The sequence below is a fragment of the Platalea leucorodia genome, assembly GCF_965183815.1.
Source record: "Platalea leucorodia genome assembly, chromosome: 5".
NCBI classification, from domain to species: Eukaryota; Metazoa; Chordata; class Aves; order Pelecaniformes; family Threskiornithidae; genus Platalea; species Platalea leucorodia.
Genome location: NC_138827.1, coordinates 49519494 through 49533766, shown reverse-complemented (window position 1 = coordinate 49533766; position 14273 = coordinate 49519494). Strand labels below are relative to the sequence as shown.

Sequence of the window (14273 nt, the reverse complement as noted above, 5' to 3'; positions counted from 1 at the left end):
GGATCCAAACATAGACCCACCATCAGTGAAGAAGGGGTTAGTACGTGAATTATTACAGGAGCTGGACCCCTACAAATCGATGGGCCCTGATACCATCCACCCGAGGGTGTTGAGAGAGCTGTCTGATGTCATTGCGGGGCCACTCTCTATAATCTTCGAGAAGTCATCGAGATGGGGGGATGTCCCAGAGGACTGGAGGAAGGCAAATGTTACCCCTGTCTACAAGAAGGGCTCAAGGGAGGATCCAGGTAATTATAGGCCCATCAGTCTTACTTCAGTCCCCGGGAAAGTCATGGAACGGATCCTGCTGGGGGCCATCACGAGTCAAATGAAGCACGTGATTGGGAAAAGCCAACATGGCTTCACAAAAGGCAGATCGTGCCTGACAAATCTGGTGGCCTTCTATGATAAAGTGACCTGCTCGGTTGACATGGAGCGAGTGGTCGATGTTGTCTACTTGGACTTCTCCAAGGTGTATGATACGGTTCCCCACAGCCTCCTTCTGGAGAAACTGATGCGTTATGGCCCGGACAAGTGGTCTGTGCAGTGGGTGAGGAATTGGCTGACAGGCCACACCCAAGGGGTGGTGGTAAATGGCTCTTTTTCAAACTGGCAACCCGTCACAAGTGGGGTCCCCCAGGGATCGATATTGGGCCCAACACTATTCAATATCTTCATAAGCGATCTGGATAACGGGATCAAGTGTAGCCTGATGAAGTTTGCAGATGACACCAAATTGAGTTGGAAGGGAGAGCCACCCTGCAGGAAGATCTGGATAGGCTGGAAGAGCGGGCTAACAAGAACCTTATGAAGTTTAACAAAGACAAGTGTAAGGTCTTGCACCTGGGAAAACATAATCCAGGAGTGCAGCTCAGACTGGGATCCACCTGGCTGGAGAGCAGCTCCGTGGAAAGGGACCCGAGGGTCCTGGTGGACAGGAAGCTCAATATGAGCGAACAGTGTGCTGCTGCGGCCAAGAAGGCAAATAGGATGCTGGGTTGTGTCAAAAAGGGCATCACCAGCAGAGATAAAGAAGTCATTATCCCTCTCTACTCGGCGCTTGTCAGGCCACACCTGGAATAGTGTGTACAGTTCTGGTCCCTGTTATACAAAAAAGATGTGGACAGGCTGGAGGGGGTCCAGAGAAGGGCCACCAAGATGATCAAGGGTCTGGGAAGCCTGCCGTGTGAGGACAGGCTGAGAGAGCTGGATTTGTTCAGCCTTGAGAAAAGTAGGCTTAGAGCTGATCTCATCACCATGTACCAGTACTTAAAGGGGAGCTACAAAGAAGATGGAGACTCCCATTTTACAAGGAGTCACATGGTGAGGACAAGGGGTAACGGGCACAAGTTACTCCCAGGGAGATTCCGATTGGACGTGAGAGGTAAATTTTTTCACAATGAGAACAGTCAATCATTGGAATAATCTCCCCAGGGAAGTGGTTGACTGCTATGCTGAATGCGTTTAAGACTCAGCTGGACATGGTGCTGGGCCATCTCGTCTAGATTGTGCTTGAAAGGTTGGACCAGATGATCCTCGAGGTCCCTTCCAACCTGATATTCTATGATTACAATTAAGATTTGTCCAAGTATGAATTCTGTCTTACTCTGTAAAGAAGAGAGTTCAGTTTTTCCATGTTTGATCTCTACCAGAGGTGTAGGTTTTGGAAAGTATTACAAAATCTCAACATTATCTTAAACCATCCTCAAAGTGCTTTCTGCTCTGCCTGCATCTGCTAGGGCTTCGCTGCTTTTGTGAATTGAGGGGGCAAGAAATTACCTGAATAATCTTTTTTTTCCTTTTTTTTTTTTTTTTTTTGTTTGCCGAGTTCTGCATTATTCACCATTGTGAAGCTGCTTCTTGTTTACAAAATCTTGGGCTGAAAATTAAAACTGTGTATGAGTTGTTCTCACTTGAAAGTGCGTGAGCATAGCTAAGTATCAAGTAATTATAGTGTATTACTTGATATGGTTATATGCACATCTGAAAGCTTGTTTGCCACCTGTGCGCTCCTGGTAATTATCTGCCCAATACCTTCTCCTCTGATGCTCCAGGATGATTGTGGTGGACTCTTTATCATGAATACAAGTCTGGGAGCAGCAAGTAACAGGAGAATGGAAGGGACAGAATTTTCCAGGTTATTTCACAGACATTTTACTGAAGACCTTATGATAAACTGAGTTTCCTCATAGAAGAAGAGGCTATTGCGGGGCCTAATGTCTGATTTGGACTCCAGCTTGATAAACTAGTCTGCCTGGATTCAGGTCTCCAGACTAGCTGAAAGCGGTTGTGTGTCCGTGAATAATTATAATGGGCAAACCTTGACATGTTGTTGAATTGCAAATAAGTATTGGGGCAGCTGTGAACAGTGAATGGTTGCTTGAAATCTGCTTGACTGATAGCTGCAAAGATAAGCTTGTCTAAATTAGTGTATCAGGCTGGGGTTTTTTCCTTCTCTGTGCCTGTAATGTTTGAGTAGTGAGCTGTGGCTTCCAGTGAAACCTTGCAGCCTCAATATGTAGGTTTTTGGATAGATAGGGATGGCCTAACAGCCGTATCTGAGGTCTGTGTTCTAGTTACATGGTCTGTTTGGTGGGCTGGGTTCACCCTGCTTCCATCCTGTATTTTGTGTTTTTGGATGACACGAGGAATGGCTGTTGGTGTAACACGCCAATAGCCAAATGCTGACCAACCTGGCAAAAAAGTCTGGGAGTTGCTTTCTCCTTGTGAGAGGGGAGGATATTTTCTTAGCCATGTATGTGGCCCTGTATGAAGCTGAAGACTGTCCCCTTTGCAACAGTATGCATGGATTGTAATAGAATAGCATCTGGCCCAAATCTTGCTGAAGCTGGACTGTCCCAAGGTTATTTGCCATCTTCATTTCTTAATCTTTTCAATCATGTCTTGTAAATTGAGGTAGAAGGCAGAGGAGGGTGGGAATGTTATCATTCCTATACAAATGAAATTTCCCTGATGTTTTGACATTAGTTAATGTCTGTCATGACCAAGTAAGTGCTTTATTCTTTAGACTGCTTGTCCATGCAGACTCTTCTTAATACACGAGTGCCTTGCACATGAATCAAGTTCCTTTTGAAGATCTTCTGAGGCTGTGAGTTTGACCAGAGAGTTTGTTGATCGCCAGAGGGTTTGGGCAGGATGTCTTGCTTCTTGCTATCTCCTTTTAGAATGAAACATAAGAGTATTTGAGCATACGTAACTATTCTGGAATTCGTATGGAAATACATTAAAAAAATTGTTATTGTAAGGAGGGTAGTAGGGTTTTTGAGTGTTAAGATAAATCAACTATATAATCATGTTCCGTTTAAGTGAATGCTCACTTATGTTCCTGCCTGATGATGAACAGCAACTCTGGCAGAACTTCTAGAACTCTTAAGAACTTCTAGAGAAGTGTCAGTGATAATTACTGGGTTCTTTTTCTCAAGGCCTGCTATTCTGAGGGAAGGAGGGAGATGACCTGATCTAACAGCCCTGTAATTTACTGCTGCAAGAAGAATAGTGTAACTCTTGGTTTAAGGAATTCTCACCCCCCCATCTGAATATACTGTGTTCCTAGTTTTGATAAAACTTCTGACTCGGTGTACTTAATTTCTCCAGTTGCTGAGTTCATGATGATTTTAAATGGAGGAAAAAAACCAAATTCCAGAAATACTGTACCACAGTTAATGGTATATCAGCACTTGGCTTTGGGATTGGGTGAAGTCATTGAGCTTCCCCAGTGGGAGCTGGTGGAAACTTTGTATGTTTGGTTTGGTTGTTTGTTTTTTTTTTTAGTGGACTCATGGATGATATTTACCACTTTTACAGGGTTTGATATTAATTAAATGCTGACCCTCCTGATTTTGTAGTATTCAAATTGTAGAGATGGAAAAACTTTAAAAGTGCAAGTGTTACATAAGGCTTGGGGTTTCTGGAGCTAATGTATTCTATGGCATCTCCAGTATGCTTAAATGAAACAGTGCTAATGGTGTTAAATATGCTGTCCACTTTTGTCCTGTGAACTCTGTCTTAAGTATTGGCTTATATTCAAATTGCTTTACTTCTCTGCTGTTTTCAGGCAAATTTTGAGGGGTGAGCAGGAGGTACCAGACTCGATGAGTTTCCATCGAAATGTCGGAAAAGTCAGGCCAGAGTACAAAAGCAAAGGATGGAAAAACAAAGTATGCAACACTCAGTCTGTTTAATACTTACAAGGGAAAGTCACTGGAAACTCAGAAAACCACAGGTGAGTAAACTGACACTAGTTTTGCATTCTGTTTCATCATTACTGTATTAAGACTGCAAAGTATATGAGCACAGCAAGATTTTTTTTAACTGCTTGATGCAACAGTTAAATGGAAGAATTCTGGAAAGCAGTGCTGATTACAGTTTCTGGTTAGCTTTAAACAAGAGTATCGGCTCAGGGAGAGAGCATTTGCCGTCTAGTAGGAAGTAGAATATAGGTAAATAAAAACTGTTTTATAGCTGCAATCTCAACTTGTTATCAGCATATGACATGCCATGCCCCAGCTGTGCTTTTTACCGTATTTCAGAAAACGTTTGTGGTATTGGAGGTGTTTGATTAACAAGAAGGCAGTGCTCACTTTCAGATCAGGTGCTTTGTCTGCTTTGCAGGCAAACACTGAGTGAAATGATATTTCAAATAAGGCCACTCTAGGCCTGCTTTTTCATCATTGATTGGATTGAGAACCAGGGGGGAATGACACTCTAAAGGGTTTGAATTTGATTTGACATACTTGCCTAAATTGAGGGGTGAAAGAGGGGAAGTGTGTTCAACCTTTGTTAAAGTTTGCCATAGTATTATTTTTAAAGGTTGAAACGGAGATGTTTGCAATGATACAACATGCCTAGGGTAGTATCTTGTACTTGTTCACCTGAGTTGATTACTTGGTAGGTTGAATGTCCTGTGTAATATGTTAGCTTCATATTGCTTTTTCATACTTGTGGTCTGGAGTAAATGCAATTTGTAGGAATGTTTTTGCAAGAGCAGCATCTGCCAACTGAAACTGGCAGCAAAAAAGAAATGGGCTGGACCCATGTGGGTATACCTGGACTCATCAAGGTACATTAAACTCCAAAAGAAGCAAGAGAATGATGCTTGACAACATGTTAAAGGATATTAAGACATGAACATCGTATTTTAAATGGCTCCTCTAGCTTTTTGTCACTGAGTATTGTGTGTAAAGGTGAGGCCATATATTCTTTTTAATCTCTGGAATAGGCTAACCATAGTGACTGACTATTCAAAAAGTACTGAAGTTCTCCCAAACCAAGTATTTCTAATTCCCTTGTATTTTTAAATTAAACTATGAAGAATTTTGAATTTCTGATTCTTATACTCCTAAATTTTGAGTTTGTTGCAAAACACTTTTATTGATTTACGCAACTTTGCGTGAACACTACCGGCTAAACAGCATTGTTAACCTGCACTTTCTGTTTTGGCATGCAGTTGCCGCACGCCATGGATTACAGAGTCTTGGAAAAGTTGCTATTTCAAGGAGGATGCCTCCCCCAGCTAATCTCCCCAGTCTCAAGGCAGAGAACAAAGGCAATGACCCTAATGTGAACATTGTGCCTAAAGATGGCACAGGATGGGCTTCGAAACAAGAACAGCACGAAGAAGAAAAGTAAGTGACTAATGACATCAGGGTGGTTTTGCTGTGCCATATCTCTCAAGTTTTCCGACAGGTAGGGTTAGGCAGGGCATGGCAAGAAATTGGCTAGACTTGACAGTCCTCAAGATAGCTACCAGAGAGGAAGTAGCACCACTAATAATTGGCTACCTTTGTGTAAGTTTTGTTGGCTGCTAAAGGAAATACTATAGCACGTTTTTTGTAGGATCAGTGTAATCGCCTTAAAATTCTCTTGAAACTCTAGGAGGAACCCTTAGGTACACAGCAGCTAAGCTAAATAATAACTTGCAAGTTCATAACAGTATGCAAAAATCTGTTTAATTTAATGTGATTGTGCTGATGTATGGCCAGGAAAGCTCAAAATTTCTTGGTTTGGATACATTTGGTTGAATCTGCTTTATTTTCCTAATGGTTCATAATATTTGCACTTTAATTTGTTTGGTTAGTATGCCATAAATTCTACAGACTTACAAAAATCTTCTGTCTTAAACTTTACACTGCAGTTTCACACTCCCCCAATATGTGATATAAACAAAATAGTAGTGATGGTGACGATAATGCACTGCTGTATACTGTGTATAACATGATTTCCCATGCTCAGTACAGTTTCATCTGCTAAGTGTTTTTTGACACTTGTACAGGAGGTCAGTAAAGAAAATAGAGACTAAAACTTTCCAAAAACCTGATTAGAAAGTATTTTAAAGCAAATTTTTGCCATATAAGCTTAAAATAGGATATAATTCTCACTACAAAAGTAGAAGTGGGTTTTAAGTGTTTATTCTTTGACATATAAATTGTTCTGAAAAAACACTGGAAGATAGAGGCACTGGTTGTATGTCAGTAGCACTTCTGAAAGCAAAAGATGATTAAAGGTTTCCTTCCCCTTCTTGCTGTCCCTTTCTTTCTGCCTGTATACTTTCCTACATTTAAATGTCAATTTTTGACATCTCTCTGAAAAGCTGTTAGACTTCAGGAGTGTACAGTTGTGTTTAGCTTTTTATTTTAAGCTTATGAAACTACAAGTTGACAGTTTTCTGCCCAGTGTTTTGTATGGTACTTTAACAACATCTTCCTGTACTTCAAGGTCACTTACACTTTGGTTAAATCTGTGTTGAGCCAGTAGCTTGTTTGACTAAAACACACTTCGTCTGCATCTTCGTGTTTGACTAAAACACACTTTATCTGCATCTTCACCTGCTGCATGTGTTAGAAGTATATTCCAGTAGTTGATGTTGTGTTTAAAAATAAATAAATAGCTATCGCTTGTCTGCAACTGGAAGGTGTTTGCCTTTGTCTTTTCACATGCATTATTCTGATAAAGGCCTCAAAGACCACATACAAGTAAAACTAGTGGGGGGAGGGACTCATTCTCCAGAACAGGTATGTATGCCCAGGCCATGAGTAGATTCTCCAAAATTCAGACCATCTAATGGGTTTGCTCAAGTCTTCAGACCATTTTCATAACTACTGCTATATTTCTCCAATGTTTCAGCATGCTTATAAATGCTGCAGTTTACATGTAAAGTGTTTTGGTATTCCTCTCGCAAGTGTTGTGGATAAAGGTAACATCTTGATATCAGCTTGCTTTAGTTTAATTCTTTTTCTCTTGTATCACTGCATTGGAGTGATACAACACATGAGTGAGTTGTTGCCTGTGATTTATGAAGGTTTTTTTCTGCTGCTTTCCCAAGTTGTCACTTCCTATGGGTATTGCCTCAGTCCCTTTTTCCTGGATAGTGCAGCCTGTCCTGTATTGATTTGATTAATTCAGCTAACATCAAGCTGAGTTCTTTCCCTTATCAAATAGTACACCTACAGGACAGTGTTTGGATAACTCAAATTCTAAATGGGCTCGGTTTTGAAACAGTAGAACTGCAAGATACAATCTCTTAACTGTCTTGTTCTGTGTTTCACTTCTGTGTGACAGAGCACAGCCACTTAAGTTCCAGCTTCCCCAAAGTCTGTTCAGAAAATGTGCAGCTCTAAGAAAATATAACTAAGTGGAAACTGAAGAGATGAGATTTTTTTTTTTTTTTAGTTCTGATAATCTGTGGAAACAAATCAAAATTGCATTCAATTATCCTTGTGAGAAGCCAGTGTGTTTCTCCCCAGCAGTCTTTTTTTTTGGTGATGTTTACTTCTACATCATTTCTGAGACTACCGTATAAGTGCTTTGGGCTGATCATCACAGAACCTAAATGGAACTAACTTCTCAGTGGCAGTCTTCAGAAATTTTTGATTACTTTGAGATCTATTTAAAGCATTTACAGTTGTTTTTTGTAAGTTAACTGACCTGATATTGCACTAGTTATCTCTTTACTGGTCTAATAAAGTGATCCTAGGCTACCGGGTTTGCCCCATAATTCATGTTTTATCAAAAATGAGTAGTACTGAGCTGGAGGTATTGACTCGTAGACACTAATGCTTTGGAGTCTTATCTGAATATGCAGATTTCAGAAATAGCCATTCTTGAGAGAAGTTAAACAACATCACTGAATCTGTAGACTAGAAAGATCTTCAAGAATATGCCTGGTTTTTTATTGGACAAAATGAGTGCTTATAGTAAATGTCTGCCTCTTCATTGTTAAGATGGTGAAATTGAGACTTTGTTCTTAATAGACTTAAACTTCTGGGCTCCAATTCACAGTACCCATAATTTTTTTTTCATGATGTCTTTAGCTTTCCTTATCAGTTCCTTTTACTTCATAATTTTTGATGTATATTTGCCTTCTTTCTCTCAGTTCATGGTGGTCTTTAAGTGCTTTCCTCTCTCAACTCCTGAGGCAAGAGAACATTATTCCAAATTATTCCCTTCCGTGGTTGTAGATTGATTGGGTTTTGATTGTCCAATAGACTACTTCAAAAGTTATCATTCTATTCATGACTGACTGCATTTTCTGCCCAGCCATTTTCATTCATTCCTCTCCACTTTGGGAAATCTACTCTTGAAAGAATTAGCTAATTTATTCCAATTTTTAACTGTTACTATAACAACTCCTTTTATAAAAGAAAATGCTTTTTCTACAGAAAAGTGGTTATTGGTTCTTCAGCTGCATAGCTACCTCATTTCATTCACTTGTTTGCAGTAGCAATCCTGACAATCTTATTCTGTGCTCACCCTCTTGTATTCACAAGTGCTTTTCCTCTAATTCCAGACAGCCAGACGTGCCGCAGACACAGCCAAAACCTGCTGTTCCTGCTCCTCCAGAAGCAGCTCCTGTTGCCAAATCGTGGGCCAACACCAAACCAAGTGGACAAGATGGTAAGTGATGTTCAAGGTGAAGTGGTTCTTGACTGGCCTAGCAGGCTATGAATGCTGCTGTGAGAGACCCCCAGACTCAGCAAACCGTTTGAGTCTTGTCTGGGCCAGTTGGGGCTACGAATGCTGTGGAAGCAAATTTCTTGGCCAGAAGGTGAGCTGGTCCCCTGTCACTCAAGTGAGCTCCAGCCTGATTTAGCGGCAGGCCTAACTGCTTTTTAAAGGGCTGGCATAGTCACCTCTTTTGGATTGACAGGGAAATGGTGGTGACGGTGTAAGATCTTGAACATGGCTATGGTGCGGAGGAAAAATCTCAGTCAGTAGTTACAATGCATACAATTTTGGCATGGGAAGGAGAACCATAAACAGTTAGTGGTCATTCTAGTCATAATTTTGGATCATTTTGTGCAAAATGTGTGTAGTCTTGCTTCTATTTAAATGACTGCTACAGCAATACGTTTCCCTTTATTTTATAGATTGCTTGGTTATTTTGGTTTCAAAGCGATAGTGTTCAAGTAGGGTTTTTTCCAGGAAAAGCATTAAAGGTGTATTTTGGGGTTTTTTTAACTTAATTGTATGAAAGGATGGAGAACTGTTTCCATCAGTGTGAATCTTAGCTTGAGTGTTTTCATTACAGATGTAAGATCAGGGCTAAATCTTCAACAGATTTTTTTAAATTGCTCATAGAGTGAGAGGTTATTTAGAATTCCTGTGTCTCCATTATGAAAAATAACCTGCGGCATGTTTTGTTCCTTAAATTTGAGACTTGCAACCTTTCTGTGGCTATAAAATCGAGTTTTGGCTTCCAAGTTGAAGTAGTGAGCTCTCTTCCAGATAGAGATCTTAGAATAGCAAAATCTGAATTGCATGGAGGTAACTTCTAACCCATTATATGGAGTTTATTAACATTGTATGTCTAATGATTTTGCCTTTTTTTTTTTCAGTAAGTATTAAAAGTGACAATTCTAGATGCTCAACTTCTTGCTTTCCTCTCTAATGTTCAGTGTTTCCTTCATTGTTAAATATAAGAACTCTCCCCCTTTAAGCTTTTGCAGGAGTTTTTTAGAATAAAAAAAGGAATTAATGCTGATGCAAAGTGATCTGCATACCAGCCTTTCTACATAAGCTAAGATTATCTGTATGACACAGGAAATAGTGATTCGGCTCAGTGGCTTCAAAATGCATTTAGCTAATTATTTTGTAGTTACCATGGCAGCTTGTGTGCCAAGCCCAGATGGCACCCTCATTTCATTCAATTAATGCAGTTGTGGGTTTGCTGTTCCAAGAAGAAATACAGAATGTGAATTGGCATCAGCTGCTTGCTGTCCTCCTCAGTTTGAAACGTGGGATACACCTGTTGTGCTCATGCTTTCCTGAGCTGCAGTTGGCTGGTGGAACTTGTAGTTTTTCCAGATGCCTTGTATGCATTCCAGCAGTCATTCAGATGGCTGCCTCATTCTCTTGGAAGACCTCAGTTGAGTGAGGCAAGACTAAATCTTTCTCTGATGCTGTTGGTGGCCATGTAGAAAGACTTCTAAAAATGTAATGGCAGCAGGTATTTTTCAGCTCATGCATTGGCTAAGAGTCAGGGTTAATTGCTACCATAACACCTTTGAATTCTTTAACTTCTTTCTGAACTGTTGCTGGCAATCTGGCTATTTCATGTTGATAGCTTAACTGCTGTCAAGCTGATCACTGAGGATGCTGTTACTTTGCAATGAAAACATTGTTGCTGTCACTGTGAAGGCTTGAGCAGAAAGCATTTTTTCAAGATTCATAAAACATTAATGTTGCATGCCAGAGGACCTCTGATGAGGCTCCCTTGTCTGGCAGGTCATCTGGTTAGTGTGACTGTGGTTTTCAGTCCCATTGAGCAAGTCATTGGATGTAGCTGCTTAAGAATGTCAAGAGTCCAATGTCCATTAACAAAAAAGTGCTAACAGAGCTGAGGAGCTTCAGGTGCTCCCTGTGTTAAGTCTTGTTCTGTTGTCCTTTATTGCTCTCTGGTGCTTCTGGATTTTTCTTGGCCCCATCAGGTGTGACAGTTGGCCTAGTAAATTCAACAACTTTGGTAGCAAATGTGAATGCTTTACAAGGATTGCTCTTTGCTTATGTGAATTGTTACCAGTAAATTGATGTGGCTTTAATGTTCAGTTTTTAAGGATGATCAGGCTTTTAGCACTTTCTGAACTGTTTTGACTACAGAAAGTTGTGACTTTGTGAATACCTTACTGTGTAGGTCCAGCTATTCAAGTAAATAGTTACTTCCAGCAAGAGTTTCCCAGTCTGCCGGCAGCTGGGGATCAGGAAAAGTCAGGCAAAGAGAAAGATGCGCCTGAAGAGCTCCATGGTTCAGGACCCAATTTGCGACCACAAAGTAAGTATATGCTATAAATTTTTGTGAAATTACATGGGTTTGTGTGGAACTCATTTATTATGAGATTACTTGCACCCTGTGTGAAACAAGTTTGTTTGTTAAAGCGTTTGATTGTTTGTTAAAGCGTTTGATTGTTTGTTAAAGCGTTTGATTGTTTGTTAAAGCGTTTGATTGTTTGTTAAAGCGTTTGATTGTTTTAATCAACACACACCTACACAGAAGAAACAGATTTTGGAGGCTTTCTTCTGCTTTACTGTGTTCCTGGTGTGTGGAAAATAGGGTATTTAATCCTATTGTGCAGTTCACTTTCCAGTTTCCCAACCTAGTCAGTACTCCACTTGTGCTCTGAGGAACATCTGTTAGTTGCACAATACTGGAATTTTCTTACTTCCAGCTGCTAGATGTCACAACAGCTAAAATATGTATTTAAAGATATCTCCTAATATTAACTAATTATATAAAGCATCAGTAGGGTTGTCCCCAAATGCTTAGTACTCATGAGAGTAGTCTGAAAAACCCTGAATAGGAAGTGTTATCTATAGGATACCGAAAGAGTGGGCTGTGATTTGAAAGGCTGAGGCATCTGTAGCTCATGGCTGAGGTGCTCTGACTACCTGGATTTGTTTCAGCTGTGGGGGATTAGATGTAGTGAAAACAACCATAACAGTGCTGGTTTTACATGTCTCGGTGAAGAAATGTGTATTGCTTCTCCAGATCCTTTTAATGGGGAGGCATTTGGGATTGTGCCTGTTGCCAGTGAGAAACAAGATTCCGTTCTTCCTCAAAAATTTGGTTTTGATGAAGTTTGGACTAGGAGTCCTTTCCTGCACCGTATGTGGCGCTATCTTGTGCCAGTGATAGACAAAATGTCCACTGCTTTTAGAGGGCTTGGGCTTTCAGGGAATCCTTAACTCCTTTCTGTGTTACAGGCATCAATTTTCCTTGATTTGTTTCAATCAGGTCCTGCAGACTGAGGCCATATGCTTGCTCAGGTCCTCACTTGGTTTTGATGTAAAGAATAAGTTGTCAAGAAATTGGAGAGATGTCCAACATCAAATTAGGAAAATAGCTACACATGTCTGTTCCAGCCTCCTGCAGGCAGTTATAGTTTTAGTCAGCACTGTACATGCTATATTAAGCCCTTCTTTGAGGTCTGACAGCAGAAAGCTAAACGAGCTTGGCAAGTACTGCCCCTTTAGCAGCTGTGCTCCCCAGCAAAGATAAGTAGAAGAACTGTAATGGATACTTAGGAGCATAGTTTTAACACTGCTTAAAGAGTTTGCGCCCCCAAAGGAACATGATTTGCAGTGTTTGTCTGTGAATCTTTGTTGGTCCCCGTGGATTTGAGCACTGCTGCTAGGTTTACTTTTTTTTTTGTCCTAACCCATGCTCTGTAGGCAGAAACTCATAAATGAATGGACTGCCTGGCACAAGTGATAGGTCATTAAAATGTCTTACTTTTCCTGGACTTTTTGCTAGACATTCACACCCACAAGTACAGCCCTCGTCACTTCTATTCCATCCTTATCAGATAGAGATACAAGTCAGACTCTGGCTACCTGTCTTCACTTAGAAAGATAATGTGCAGGTATACGTCATTTTGAGCTGCTTGAGAGTTCCGTGGTAGGCCTTTGCTGCTTAAGAAGCTTGATCTTTCCGTTGACAGCATCTTCACACTGAGTCAATAGTAGCTCACTTACAACAGCTAAATCTGTTTTCTCTCCTGTGCTATTATCAGTATCTTTCCTAAATTGCATTGTGTTTTGGAAAGTAGAGTAGGACAACTAGAGCAGTCTGTAAATTTAAACTTCAGGAACACAGCTGGATATAGGGCTGAAGAGGATTAGAAAACACCTCTGTTTTCTCAAGTGACCATTGCTTGCTTCAGTACCAAATATGAACGTACATCTGCACAGATAGCCGTGTCACTGAAAACTGGGTAGGAAGAATGTGTTTTTCATCATGCCTGTCTGTAAATCTGTAATATAAAGTCTGTTCTTGTTTTTTCTCATACTGATTCTGTCCATGCAGATGCTACTAGTTGGAAAGAAGGTGGTAATAAGAGCAACTCGCCCAGTTCTCCAACGGACCAAGAAGCTAAGGCTCTTGGACAAGAAGATGGCAATGCTACACCAGCAGAACAAAATGATGGCCAGAAGGCAGCAGAGAAGAGGGATGTGCGGTTACCACAGGTCCCTCAGCCCAAGCTGAATGGCCAGCAGCAACCACCTATCTCATCTCAGTACAGAGCGATGATGCCACCTTATGTAAGTGATGGTTACATGAAAAGTTTTTAAGAAGCAGGGATTGATTATTGGCTAGTGTGATTTCCTTATGCCCCTTTCTCCTCCCTCCATAGAATGTTTAGCAGTTCTGCTAGAAGGGCGAGATTGCAACTAATTCCTTAAAGGATGTGGCTACCTGTTGCCGCTCCTGCTACACTGAGTTTGAACTTGTTAGGAGCTGATGAACACTTGTAATCACTCCACCTTGGTGACTGGATGTCACACTTGTGATATTAAGCAAACTGTCTTGAGTGAAGAGTCTTGCTTTACTTCCATTGTTACTCCTTTGATGGTCTCAGTATGCTTAATGCAATGATATTTTTTAACGAATGGCTCCTGTTTTTAAACCTTTCTTAGATGTTTAATCAGTATCCTAGAATGGCATATCCTCCTTCCATGCAAGGTCCAACAAGGTTTCCCAATTCTGAGCCTAGCAGGTAAGAAACCTTGCAAATGTTGTGTGGGTATGAAGTCTCTTGTTTGTGACTCAATGGGAAAAAAAATTGCACTGAGTATCTTGATTATGATTACACGCTGCATAAGAACTGCCACTGGTTAGTCTGACAAGTTTGGCTTGTGTGGAGTAGTGCCATGGAGTGGTTTGTGTTTGACAACTCAACTGCAAAACTTGAGGGAATTCTGCACATTACAGGGTTTTTGATTGGGAAGATCAGGAGTCACTTGGGGACACACTTGAAATT

The 14273-nt window shown here is 40.7% G+C and overlaps 1 protein-coding gene across 2 annotated transcripts in view; it reads left to right on the top strand.

Moving 5' to 3' along the window:
* PRRC2C (proline rich coiled-coil 2C) overlaps positions 1-14273 on the top strand; it is a 77692-nt gene that overhangs the window by 17140 nt on the left and 46279 nt on the right. For both annotated transcript variants that reach the window (XM_082314232.1, XM_082314231.1), the window contains exons 3-8: positions 4076-4243; positions 5468-5645; positions 8807-8913; positions 11150-11287; positions 13319-13554; positions 13930-14009. In XM_082314232.1, the coding sequence (XP_082170358.1) occupies positions 4129-4243; positions 5468-5645; positions 8807-8913; positions 11150-11287; positions 13319-13554; positions 13930-14009 (854 nt within the window). In that variant the 5' untranslated portion in view covers positions 4076-4128. The remainder of the gene's footprint in view (positions 1-4075; positions 4244-5467; positions 5646-8806; positions 8914-11149; positions 11288-13318; positions 13555-13929; positions 14010-14273) is intronic.